At 38.2% G+C, this 14,120-nt stretch overlaps 1 protein-coding gene across 5 annotated transcripts in view; it reads left to right on the plus strand.

Moving 5' to 3' along the window:
* Window positions 1–236: 236 nt before the first annotated feature.
* The window catches only part of ATR (ATR checkpoint kinase), a 103,270-nt gene continuing 89,386 nt past the window's right edge, over window positions 237–14,120 (plus strand). For 2 of the 5 annotated variants that reach the window (XM_019934297.3, XM_019934299.3), the window contains exons 1-5: window positions 249–422; window positions 9,401–9,492; window positions 10,626–10,775; window positions 12,211–13,088; window positions 13,904–14,082. In XM_019934297.3, coding sequence (XP_019789856.1) covers window positions 364–422; window positions 9,401–9,492; window positions 10,626–10,775; window positions 12,211–13,088; window positions 13,904–14,082 — 1,358 coding nt within the window. In that variant the 5' untranslated portion in view covers window positions 249–363. Of the gene's footprint in view, window positions 423–9,400; window positions 9,493–10,625; window positions 10,776–12,210; window positions 13,089–13,903; window positions 14,083–14,120 lie in introns of all 5 variants that reach the window. The other 3 variants (XM_019934300.3, XM_073803735.1, XM_019934298.3) reach the window with 3 other exon arrangements.

The raw sequence follows: 14,120 nt of genomic DNA on the forward strand, positions 1-14,120 counted from the left end.
TCCTCCCCAGATCCAGGGGTCTGTCTTATCTGAGCCGCTCAGGCTGGGAGTGAGTGACAGAGCAGGACCGCAAAAAACCAAAACTCTCGCGAATCTCGCCTGCCGAGCTTTCCCGGCTCAGAACGCCCCCAACGCTGGAAATTTGACCGGAGCGCACCCCGCCCTTGCCCCGCCCCTTGCCCCGCCCCCTCAAGTCCTACGCGGAAAAGAACTCTGGCCTGGAGAGCGGATCGGCCGCGGCTTCCGGGAGGAGTTTTGGGCCCTGCGAGCCCCCGTCGGGCGCCGCGCTTTTTCACCAGAGAGAGCTGAGGAGACGCCAGGAGCCCGCCTCGGCGTGGTTGAAGAGTGCCTCGCGTCCTCACCATGGGCGAGCATGGCCTGGAGCTGGCGTCTATGATCCCGGCCCTGCGGGAGCTGGGCAGGTAGGGCCGGGCCGGCGTCTCACGTGCTCTCCCTTCCCAGCCACGCACGTCCCGGCTCCGATCCCCTAACCCAGGCCGCGGCCCTTGGGGAGATGCTCCTCCGCTGACTTGAGCGCTTCTCCCTCAGAGAGACCGTTGAAAGGACGCGGGGCGTCGCCGCAAACCTGCGGGTTGCGGATCCGAGGGGAGGGGTAGTCGGCTGGCCCCACTTTACCTCAGCGGCGCCCGGGAGCTCGTCCCTCTCCCTCCCCCCCCAAACCCCAGGGGGATTGCCTCCGCAGCGGGAGGGAAAGGTCCCTTCCGAACACTTTCTGGTCACTTTCCTACATTCATTTGCTTCTTGAAAGCCTCTTTCCTTACATGGAGTACTTGACGCATGGACTTTCCTTAGTTTCTGTGCTTTATGATCGCTGGTGGAGGGATTGATTTTTACCTTTACGTTTTGACCCAAAACTACCCTCGGAAGAAAAATCACTAGTTCTGATTTCTGTCAAGGAAGGCCAGTTGCTAGGAAAAGTTCGTTTCTAAGTGAAACCATATGCTATTCTGGAGATGGGACCCCTTTCATATCGATCATCCAGTCCTCAATCCGTTATTTTAGTCAGAAACCCCAGGGATCGGCCACAAAATCCACAGAATATAAATGTGCACAGAGTATTGCCAACATTTGAAGATAATGTTCCATTTGCAAAAGCTCTTTTTTTTTTTTTCCTTTCTGTAAACCCAAGAGTAAAATCGTGTAAACCAGTATTCTGCCCGAAGAGAGTAGGTAGATGTTGATGGCTGCTGCCCCCATTCAGGACACACACAGCCTTTCCTAAACCTGACCTAAAGACGAGAAGGCAGGGTTTTTGTTCGTTTGCTTTTTTAAAAAAAAAATATTTGTAACCCACTGTGAACAGAAAATAAGTGAGCTTGTACCACTGCTGCAGTTGAACTATCAATTGGAATAGTTGCTTTCCGATTTCTTGAACTGGTTGGAAACTTAGCACACAGCCACAGCTGACGTTAAGCCCATGGGATATTTAATTCCCTTTCTTTTTGCAGTGCAGCTGTGTCCATCTCCACTTGTTGACCGTACAGAGACACTGACATTTAGTCTTCCTCGATTACATACATAAGAGGATATAAATGAAGGGACCATACTTGTCTTAACTGAATCATCATATTGTTGTGTGTATGATTTTTTTCCGCTTTGTATGAATGTTGCAAGCATACTTGTGTTAACATTTTGTAAAGTAACATCTACCTTTCTAAAAGAAGATGAAGGCAAGTGTTCATATAGGAAGTTGATGTACAGATTTCATCTTTCAGGCTCGATGTGAAGCTCAGTGTACTTTTCCCACCTTGCTTTAATATAGAATTTGCTGATTAGTACTTCTCTTCCCTTTTCTTTCTTTCTCTGTGATACTTGTTAGTAAAAATAATAGGATCTTGGATTTATTTTTAGTCGCTTTCATCAACAGAGCTTATAGTTACCTTTCACTCATTTGTAGCCATTCTAAGAGATGGAATAGAAAAACTGACCCGTAGTGAATTGTCTGATAATAGTTTTTACTTGTCATGACTTTTTCATTGCAACTGCTTCATTCAAGCTTATTCAGTCTCACAGTATCTCCATGATATAGAATGGAGCAAATATTATCACTGTTTATTAAGAATCAGAGTCACAGAAATTGAAGTACCAAAGTCAGAGAGATAGCAGTTAGTATTAGAGCTGGGTTTCAGATTCAAGCCATCAAGACCTTGTCTCCTCAGTTGTTGTTTTTTTTTTCTTCATTGACCATGGCAATTAGATTTCTGAAAAAAGTAAGATGTTACTGTTTTAATGTGTGGGCTCTTCTTCCTCTGTCTCTCAGGGATAAATTTTGCTTCAGTGTTTTATTCTGTTAGCACTCTTTTCTCTGCCTAGTCTCTCTGGGTGATCTCATCCACTCTTCCTGCCTTCAACTACCACCTGCTATTTGATGACTCCAAATCTGTGTCTCCAAGCTATGTTTCTTTCATATAGAACCATATATGCAACTGTATACTGGCAGACTATGTTAGTATAACCCATTTGTTCCCTGGGTGTCCTATATGCAGTTAAGACTCAATATATCCAATTTAAATTCTCTGCATATCCCAAGCGGTTTTTTTTTTTTGTTTTTTTTGTTTACGGTACGCGGGCCTCTCACTGTTGTGGTCTCTCCCGTTGCGGAGCACAGGCTCCAGACGCGCAGGCTCAGCGGCCACGGCTCGGGGGCCCAGCCGCTCCGCGGCATGTGGGATCCTCCCGGACCGGGGCACGAACCCACGTCCCCTGCATCGGCAGGCGGACTCTCAACAACTGCGCCACCAGGGAAGCCCGCAAGCGGTTTTTCTTTTTGGTTTTTTTTTTTTAATTCCTCTTATTCACTGAGGTAGGGATATCTCAGTAAATGATACCGTGTTCACTTTTTTTTCCAGACTGGAAATCTAGGAATCATTCTTGACTCTGTATGTGCTTTCGGGCTATATCATTAGTCCTCTTTCAATCTTCACTCTCTTCCTCAGTAACTTTGTCTAGTCCCATAACTTAAAATACCATCTATATGCTGATAACTCCCAAATTTATCACTCTAGCCCAGAGATATATATTAGGTTGCTTACTCAACATCTATACTCAGAAATGAAAATTAACATATCCAAAGCAGAACTGCTGATTTGTTGTCCTTAAACCTGTTCCTTCCCCAGCTTATTGTAAATGTAGGAACCAAAAGCCTAAGAATTATCCTTGATTTTTTTTTTTTTTCCCTTACCCCTTAATAATCCATCAGCAAGTCCTGTCAACTGTACCTTTAAAAACACTTTTTGGGCTTCCCTGGTGGCGCAGTGGTTGAGAGTCCGCCTGCCCATGCAGGGGACACGGGTTCGTGACCCGGTCCGGGAAGATCCCACATGCCGCGGAGCGGCTGGGCCTGTGAGCCATGGCCGCTGAGCCTGCACGTCCGGACCCTGTGCTCCGCAACGGGAGAGGCCACAACAGTGAGAGGCCCACGTACTGCAAAAAAAAAAAAAAACACTTTTCACCATCTCCACTGCTATCACCAAAATTTCTTATCTGGACTATTACAGTAACCTCTCAGCTGATCTTTCCATTTCCACTTTTACCCACTTACAGTGGATTTCCCACTTAGCAACCAAAGTGATTTTTACAACTATAAATCATATTGTAGATTATATAACATTACTCCCCTGCTCAGAATCTTCCTTTGGTTTTCCAACATACTTAGAATAAAATCCAAATTCCTTCCCAGGGCCTCTAAGGTCTGCCATAATCTGGCCTCTGCCTACCTCTGACCTCATGGCCTTGCTCATCCTGCCTACCTCATCCCTCCCTTGCTCACTCTACTCCAATGACATTCGCTTTATTTTTTTTTAATACACCAAGATCATTCCTGCCGTCATTCCTTTGCACTCGTTTCTTCTCTCTGAACACTGGCTAGTTCCATTCAGTTGTCATTTCCAAGAACCTTCTCTGACCTTCCTGTTTAAAATTACTTTGTAATCACAAGATTTTTTCCAACAGTGATAGTTGCCATTAAAATGTTAAATGGGAAATGAGAGGGAGATGAGGGGCTGGGGAGCAGCAACATTAGCCACTAGAGGAGGTTTGGATGGTGAGAAGAAGCCAGTCTTGTGAAACTGGGAGGAGAAGTGTCTGAGATGGAATAGAAAATACAAAGATCTCTAGGTGGGAATGAGGCTACTTTTTAAAGAGGAGGAAGAAGCCTGGAACATAGGGAGCAAAGATGGGAGTAGTATTAAGGATGGAAGAGTAGGCAGAGGCCAGATCCTTTAGCAGTTTATAGGGCAGAATGAGGAATTAGATTTTATTTTAAGTTCAGTGGGAAGCCATTGGGGTGTTTTAAACAGAGAAATAACATAATTGAATTCATGTTTTAGAAACATGTTTAACCTTCACTCACCTGCTTAGAACCCTTCAGTACAAAATTCAAACTCGTTAGTCCTTTGCGCTTTGACCTTATCTTCCCTCTTCAGCTTCATTTCCAGATACTACCTCCCTGTTCTTTGGCCATGTAGAACCTCTGACAGTTTCTAGAGCAGCTTATGTTCTTGTTCCTGACCCTTTGCACATGTTGTTTCCTCTGCTGGAATACTCACCTTCCTTCCCTTATTTTACCTGCCTAGCCCCCTAGGGACTCAGCTTTGTGTCACCTCCTCCAGGGAGCCTTGACTGATAGGTCCTGCTCAGGGCTGAGTGTCCCTCTTACGTTCTATCTTGGCTCTATTAACACTTAACCATGCTGTGTTAAAACTGCCTGCTTACTTTTTTGTCCTTTAAACTGCGAATTCTTTTAGGGCAGATATATGGTACCTTGGTTTTCCTGGCGTTTGATACTTACCCCAAGGGAGGTTTTCAAGTGTTTGTTAAATGTATCCAAACTTTATGTGATAAATTACCACCCAAATGTTACTGTATACTTTTGAAAAAGTATACCCTCTTAGCTCAGTTCCAAGGTAGAGGTTGCAAAATAAGAAATCCTTACTCTTCCTTGAATTTCTTTATTCTGATAATACATCTAATAAATGACAATCACTTCAAGTTTAAAAAACTGATTTTTAAAAATTATGCAAATGAAATATGAATGCATAACCTTCTTTACAGAGTTACTTTATAGGAAACTCTGACCACCAGCCACAATCCTGGTTCCTCTCCACCACAAACCTCCTCATTAACATTTTTAAATGACACTTGTCAAATTACACTTGGTTTATGACAAAATCTCCTGACTTTGTCTAAAACAATTCATGTTATCTTGTAATTTCAGACTTAAAATTTTTTTTGTTATATTTAAATCTGTGATGTCCTATAACCTACTATGGACACCAGCCAAATGTTGCCACTGAGCGTTTCACATGTGGCTAATCTAAACTGAGATGTGCTCTAAATGTAAGATACTGGGTTTCAAAGACTTAATTACCACCCCCCTCCAAAAGGAATGTAAACAATGTCATTAATAATTTTTATATTATTACATGTTCAGATAATATTTCGGATATATTATTGGGATTAAAATTGCCTGTTTCTTTTTACATTCTTAATGTCATTGACTACTAGAAAATTTAAAACTACACATGTGGCTTGCATTGTATTTCTATTGGTCAGTGCTGGTTTAAATAAGATAAGAAACACAAAATGTTTTCTCTTTCATGTATAAATACAACTACTTGTTCTTTGATTCTGTACACCTAGAGTTTATATTACTTGCAAATATTTATTAACTTCAGTAACTTAGTTGTTTTCTATCAAGCAAGACACAGTTCTAGGTGTGGTATAGGCGATGCAAAGGGAAGTGAAACACATTTTCTCTCCTGCAGGAGCTTATGGTCTAGTGGTGCTGCAGGAATTCATAGAGAAATAAAACATAGTCTCCACCTCTAGGAGCCTATGGTCTAGTGGCAGAGAACAGGTAGATAGATATTCCACAGGTCCGAAAAAGTTTATACATTAAGGATGAAGGAGACACAAGATGCAGAAAGATTCTTATGAACCGTTCATTCATTCAGCAAAATTTTTTGGAGTGTTTACTATGTACCAGGACCATTTCCATCATGGCAGTTATTAGCTGTAGATGCCTTGGATCCTGTACGTAATCAATTAGGATTGGACTTTGTGATTGAATAATCAAGAAAATAATTAACCTCATTTTTTCTTTTAGCATTGTTTAAGTGGGAAAACATGTACATTTATAGTACTATGTGGATGTTATAAGTTGTTATTTATATGAAATACATAATTTTATTTTGTGTAAATAACCAGATTACCTACTATATCCTCAGCTGTTTTGTCAGTAGAAGTGATGGAGTGAGCTAATCATTTATACACAACTTTCCATGAATCCTCTCTGCAGAGCTAGTTATTTCCTGCTTTGGGTGTATATGACACCTGATTAAAATTATTTGTGTGCTTTCTTACCCTCTCCCCAGTGACTTCCTTGAAGCAGGGCATCTGGTTTTATTTGTGTTTTGAATTTATTGTATTATTAAAGTCTGTACTCATCCTTTCCTCCTGTATTAATAAATATATATTAATGATTGTCATTAGGATTAATGATAATCATCCTGTCCAAGGATTATCTCTTTACTTATACATGGTCCCAGGAAGGAAAGCCAAATTTCAAGAATCAATTGTTCAAGTCTTTCCATCTTAAGGGAAACAAAACAAAACCCTCTTGACCTCATATATTCCTTTAGTTACCACTGACTCCCAATTCTTCTCTTCATTCCATGGTCAAGCTTTAGAGAGAGCATGCTATTCTCAATATTCACATTTCATCTGTTTTTCACCCTTTGCAATCTGGCTTCTGCCTTTATCTCTACACTAAAACTTTAAAATCCAAAGGACATAAAAAAATTAACTCAAAATGAATCAAAGACCTAAATGTGAAACTATAAAACTCTTAGAAGAGAACTCTTAGGGGAAAAGCTTCCCGACGTTGGATTCGGCAGTAACTTCTTGGCTATGACACCAAAAGCGTGACAGCGTATGAAAAAATAGATCAAATTAAAAATTATCAAAATTTAAAACTTTTGTGCAGCAAAGGACAGTATCAACAGAGTGAAAAGACAACCTATGGAATGAAAGTAAATGTTTGCAAGTCATATATCTGATAAGGAGTTAATATCCCCAAAATATTAAGAACTACAGCCCAGTATCAACAACAAAAAGCAACCTGATTTGAAAATGAGGAAAGGGTCAGTAGAGTATGAGACTCTCAAAAATGAGGAAAGGACTTAAATAGACTTTCTCCAAAGAAGAAAGACAAATGGGCAAAAAGCACATGAAAAAATGTTCAACATCCCTAATTATTAGGGGATTGTGAATCAAAAGTACAATGAGATACCATTGCAGACCCATGAGGATGGCTGCTATTTTAAAACAACACCAACAAAACCAACAAGTGTTGGTGAGGATAAGGAAAAATTGGAACTTTGTAAGTTGTTGGTAGCAATGTAAAATGGTGCAGCTACCGTGGAAGCAGTATGGCAGTATCTCAAAAAACTAAACATGGAAGTACCATATGATCTTGCATTTCCACTTCTAGGTATACACCCAAAATAATTGAAAGGGACTGAAACAGATACTTGTACACCCATGTTCATAGAGGCATTAGTTACAGTAGCCAAAAGGTGGAAGCAATCCAAGTGTCTATGGAAACATGGATAGATAAATAAATGTGGTATAAACACAGTAGAATATTATCTAGCCTTAAAGAGGAAGGAAATCCTGACACGTTACAACATGGATGAACTGTGAAGATGTATGCTAAGTGAAATAAGTCAGTCACAAGAGGACAAATATAGGATTCAACGTGTAGATGTAAGTAGTCAAATTCATAGAGACAGAATTGTCGGCGGGGGAATGGGGAGGTATTGTTTAATGAGTAGAGTTTCACTTTGGGAAGATGAAAAAGTTCTGGAGAGGGATGGTGGTGATGGTGTAGGATAATGTGAATGTACTTAATGCCACAGAACTGTACACTTAAAAATGGTTAAAATGGTAAATTTTATGTTAAGTGTATTTTACCATAATAAAAAAATATATCCAAAGGACATTTTAACAAACTAGTTTTATTTGATTGTGTGGACAACTCCCTCCTTAAAATTCTAACCTCCTTGGATTCTAGAACACATCTCTCATTGTTTTTCTTTCTGTTTCTCTGGCCCTTTCCTTTTCTCCTCGTGCCTCTACTAACCTTAACTTTGGGTTCTCTCTGGCTTTCTTATTATTTATTACATTTGCGTTCATATCCAAGGCTTCCACTACTACTAGCTCTAATAGTGGTAGATTATATAATCTCTGTAAGCACCAGTCTCCACATATGCAAATTAGGGTCTAATATCCCTATCTTATTTCTTGTGAAATATGAAATAATACAATGTGTTTAGCCTTGCTTGTTATGTACTATTATATATCGATAAGTTAATCTATATCTCTAGGCTAGGACTTGAGGTCTAGAACTGTAATTCCAAAAATCTTTTGGACATTCCACTTAGTTGTTCCCTTGAGACCTTAAACTCAGTATTTCTAAAACTGAATTTTTTTTCTTCCCGTATGTGTGCTTCCACCTGTGTTAACTGTTTGGGTGAATGGCCTCATAATCCAGCCTGGATGGAGGGCTAGATTGATTTATCAATCTCCTCCATTAAACTGTCGTCTTTCACCTTCCCAACAGTAGCTTCTGATGTGTTGTGTGGCGCATTATAGGTACTCAGTAAATGTTTGTTGATTACACGAGTAACTGTATGATTCCTCATTATGTGGTGGAACACAGGCTTTCTATTATTATGTTCTATTCCTTTGTTATTTACACAAATCATGGAACTCAAGTTGAGTTCATTCAGGATTCTAGGATACTCTTCCTCTGCTTAATTATTGTATCTCCTTTTAATATTTTTTTATTTATTTTTTTTTTTTACGGTACACGGGCCTCTCACTGCTGTGGCCTCTCCCGTTGCGGAGCACAGGCTCCGGACGCACAGACTCAGCGGCCATGGCTCACGGGCCCAGCCGCTCCGCGGCATGTGGGATCCTCCAGGACCGGGGCACAAACCCGCGTCCCCTGCATTGGCAGGTGGACTCTCAACCACTGCACCACCAGGGAGGCCCTATCGCCTTTTAATATTATTTTTTCATGATTGTTCTTAAGACTCAATATGTGTATTTTTCCCTAACATTTATTGAATTTTTATTGTGGAAAGTTTCAAACTTACAATAAAAGAGAAAATGGGGCTTCCCTGGTGGCGCAGTGGTTGAGAGTCCATATTGCGCAGGGCAGGTCTAGAGTTTGCAGATTGGATACTTTGCAGAAGAATACTATCAGTGTCAACATTAAAACTAAGCACATTTGATAAGTTCAACTTTAGAGAATTTTTTACAAATGACACTGTGAGTCCCTTTAAGGGTTAATAACATTTTATTTGTATTTTAGTTCCAGTCCAGAGGAATATAATACTGTTGTACAGAAGCCAAGACAAATTCTTTGTCAGTTCATTGACCGAATACTTACAGATGTAAATGTTGGTAAGAAACAATTATTTCTGATATAAATTTTATAACTTAAATTGTTTTCTTTTCCATGTATACACATTATACTAGCATTTTTCTCCATATAATTTTAGATATATAGTTAGTGTTTATGTTAGTTACTATTTTCAAGCAAGTTCTTTACAATATTACTTGTTACATAATGTGATTTAGGCCTAATGTGATTTAGGCTTTTAAAGTAATTCTGTTTTCCTCTTTCTTATCTAGATTTTCTGCTGCTTGCTATGAGTTCTTCTTTGATATATGATATTATTATAGGTAAAAATATTTGGCCAGTTCTGTTTTAGCTAGGTCTTGTGTCAGTGGTTGAGAAACAGCAAATGCCATTAAAAAAAAACTCTTTAAATAAGGGTTGGCACCTTTGTCTATGGGAGGTAATAAGATTCTGTGAGTTGTCGAATCAACTATTTCCTGTTTGTGGCAATCTAAAAGACAAATATTACCAACTTGGCAAGATGGTGTCATATGTGTCATGTCTGTTAAAATTACGTGGAAGGGATAATACAGAGTGGCATTTGGCTCATGGTTTATAAATTTAATTCCAAATTTGACACAGATTTCATGACTTAACAATAGTCATTTAGCCTTTCTTTTTCAATCGGTAAAATTATACGTTCCTGAAAAATAACAAATGACTACTGAATACTTGCAGGATGTGTTTTCATATGGTACTCCATCTGTTTAGACCACTTGTCCTTACCCTGTCTGTTTGACCAACTCCTCATCATCTAGGAATCAGCTCCTTCAGGCATATTCCCAGACACTTGTTTCCTCTTTTGTAGATTAGTGCAGTTAACATATAATGACTAGTTTATTTGTCTGACTCCCTCACCTGATTTTGAGGGTTTTTTAATCCTCAGATTTTCACACAGTGCCAGGCGTATTGTAGGCCTTTAGCATATGTTTGGTGAATGGATATATAACAGATGAATACATGTGATTATTAAACATTTAAAATTAGAAAGATAGGATTGTAGTGTGTTTTTAGCCCCATCGGTTTATCATGAGCACTGTGTTGGACATAATTCTTGTCACCGAAGTTTAGTTTCTTAAAAGCACTGCCATTTAATTTGTCATGACTCTTTAAAATGAATCTTTTATTGTTTTAGTTGCTCTAGAACTTGTAAAGAAGACTGACTCTCAGCCAACCTCTGTGATGTTGCTTGATTTCATCCAGCATATCATGAAGTCCTCCCCACTTATGTTTGTAAATGTGAATGGAAGCCATGGACAAAATGAGGCCGAAGGCAGTTGTATTGGTAAGTCCTGCTGTTTGTGCATTCATTTTCAATTTCTTCTATGATTTCTACCCTCTTCTGCTCTTCTGAAATATAACATTATAAATATAACAATATACACATTGTTACACATATTTTTGTCAAATTTGGTATAAACTGAGGGAGCAAAATGGTAATGGTTAGTTTTATTTCATGCATCCTTATTGTTTTCTTTTATTATGAACTAGGTACCCAGAATGGAGTGGAAGTAATTGAATATGTTCATATGCCATTGAAAACTTTAGAAGTTTTCTTTTTTCTGATTTTGGTAATCTCTTTCTTTGCGTTAGCAAACCATGGCCCACAGGCTGGCCGCCTGTTTCTGTGAACAAGTTTTATTGGAACACAGCCATGATCATTCGTTTACTTATTGTCTGCAACTACTTCAAAGGCAACACTGAGTAGTGGACATGGAGATCATATGGCCCTCAAGCCTAAAATGCTACTTTTGTCTCTTTATTGGCTTCCTCATAAAGAGGTGTAAAGCACATAGCTTTTTCTTTTTCTGTACAATGCATAGAGTATTTAAAAAATTTTTTGCTTGAATTTAAGACTCAACTTTGATAGTATGTCCTCTCAAAAGTCTTTTCTGACCATTACTGACTGCCTACTCTAGGACTGGCTTAGTTGCTCTCTTTATGCTGTTAGTATAGGGTGTTCTATATTTCTTCTATCATAGTAGTTTTTAAACTATATTATAAATATCTGTTTGTCTAATATTCTTTGCTACACTGATTTTTAAAAAACAGGTTATAACCCATTTAGTGGGTATTGAAGATGAAATATAATTGACTAGAAAATATCATAGTACATTGCATGTAATAAGTACATGCAATGTACATGTAATAAGTACATGAAACTTTTGTTTCACATATTTAAATTTTAAAAATATGCATATGTATACTGGGTTGTGATATAAAATATATCTCTTAGTTGCAGTTAAGAAGTTCGAGAAACTATATTATAGGATTCAGGAGGACAGGACTATGACTGATTTGTTCTTATGCATCTGAGACAGAGTCACTACTCAATAATATTTGTTGAAGGAGTGATAATTACTATTTATTGAGCCTTTATTTAACTTGAGGCACTATGCTGAGATTTCAAATATATTATCTTACTTGATCAGGGTAGCATATAAAGTAGGTGTCATTATTCCCCTTTCATAGATGAAGTTACAGAAGTTTAGAGAAATGAAAAGTTCACACGACTGATAAGTGGAGAGCTAGGAACTTGTCTGACACCAAAATTGGTATTCTAAATTATTATAATATGTTTCCATTGTGTAGGGAATGTTTTAGACTATTTTGTTAGTGAAGTTTACACTTTAAAAATAAATCATCAAGCATTTAGCAAATTGATTGGCACTCTGATGTATTTATTTATTTAATATCTTTTTTGTTTGTTTATTTCAAAGAATTCAGTAACTGGATCATAACAAGACTTCTACGGATTGCAGCAACTCCATCCTGTCACATGTTACACAAAAAAATCTGTGAAGTCATCTGCTCATTATTATTTCTTTTTAAAAGCAAGAGTCCTGCCATTTTTGGAGTACTGACGAAGGAATTATTATATCTTTTTGAAGATTTGATTTACCTCCACGAAAGAGATGCAACGGGACACTTTGTGGAATGGCCAGTGGTAGTTAGCCGATTTTTAAGTCAATTAGATGAACATGTAGGGTATTTACAACCAGCTCCTTTGCAGTTCATGAACATGCAAAATTTAGAGTTTATCGAAGTCACTTTATTAACGGTTCTTATTCGTATTATTGCAATTGTGTTTTTTAGAAGGCAAGAACTCTTACTTTGGCGGATAGTTTGTGTTCTGCTAGAGTATGGTAGTCCAAAAGTTAAATCCTTAGCAATTAGCCTTCTAACTGAACTCTTTGAGCTTGGAGGACTACCGGCACAACCAGCCAGCACTTTTTTCAGCTCATTTTTGGAATTATTAAAACACCTTGTAGAAATGGATGCTGACCAATTGAAACTCTATGAAGAGCCATTGTCAAAGCTGATAAAGACACTATTCCCCTTTGAAGCAGAAGCTTATAGAAATGTTGAGCCTGTCTATTTAAATATGCTGCTAGAAAAACTCTGTGTCATGTTTGAAGATGGTGTGCTTATGCAGCTTAAGTCTGATTTGCTAAAAGCAGCTTTGTGCCATTTACTGCAGTATTTCCTTAGATATGTGCCAGCTGGGTATGAATCTGCTTTACAAGTCAGGAAGGTTCACGTGAGAAATATTTGTAGAGCTCTTGTGGATGTGCTTGGAGTTCAGGTAGATGCAGAGGTAAGTCATTTGTAAGGTTACTTGTTAAGCATGTAATTTGTTCTTAATTTAAGTGTATGCATATATGCAAGATTAATAATGAGAAAATAAAATACCTTTAATAATGTACATTCAGAATGGGATGATTTTCATAATCTATTGTGGCCTCCTATTATGGATTTTTAATTTGATTTTAGAAACATTTGTGCACTACATTGGTAATGAACTGCCAATGGAGTTTTAAAGTAGAGTTTGTGAAGTGTAAACATGTTCGTTGCATTATTAATTAAAAAGGAGCCAGTTATCAACTTCATTGCAAAAACTTTGAGCACTCACATAGATTTTTCTTTGACAGGTTATAATCAGTCACTTCTAGAAAACCTATGGGTATATAGTACTAGTCATGCCAAATTATGCCTTTTTTTTCTATTTGGACTGTGGGAGACACTACAATAAAATAGATATACAATAAATTGATTAAATATTTTAGTTTATTTTATCTGTAAGTCTTGCTAGATTTGTAGTATAAAAGAAGTTAGTAATTCCCTTGTAGAATTTTTCTTTGTGTCATTTTGGTTTAGGGAAAAACAGGTTATAGAGAGAAGGATTTGTCTTAGGCCTTCTAAGACTATAGACCATAGTTCTAGATATAGAACTATACATATGTCGATGTATAGACTGAAATAATATAGATTAACTTAGGTTTTTGTTTGTCTGATGAGACTCTGAAAATAATTTACCTTATTTGACATCTTACTACCTAATGCATTTTTGCTATGAATAATATAAACTTATTTTCTAAGAATTAGTTTTTTAAATTATTTTTGCTTTCTCAGTATTTGTTGGGCCCACTTTATGCAGCCTTAAAAATGGAAAGTATGGAAATCATTGAGGAGGTTCAGTGCCAAATTCAACAGGAAAACCTCAGCAGTAATAGCGATGGACTGTCACCCAAAAGGCGTCGACTCAGCTCATCTCTTAACTCTTCCAAAAGAGCACCAAAACAGACAGAGGAGTATGACCTTCATTCAGTTTGTATTTAGCCACTTAATA

Source organism: Tursiops truncatus, chromosome 4, assembly GCF_011762595.2.
Source record: "Tursiops truncatus isolate mTurTru1 chromosome 4, mTurTru1.mat.Y, whole genome shotgun sequence".
In the NCBI taxonomy this organism is placed as follows: Eukaryota; Metazoa; Chordata; class Mammalia; order Artiodactyla; family Delphinidae; genus Tursiops; species Tursiops truncatus.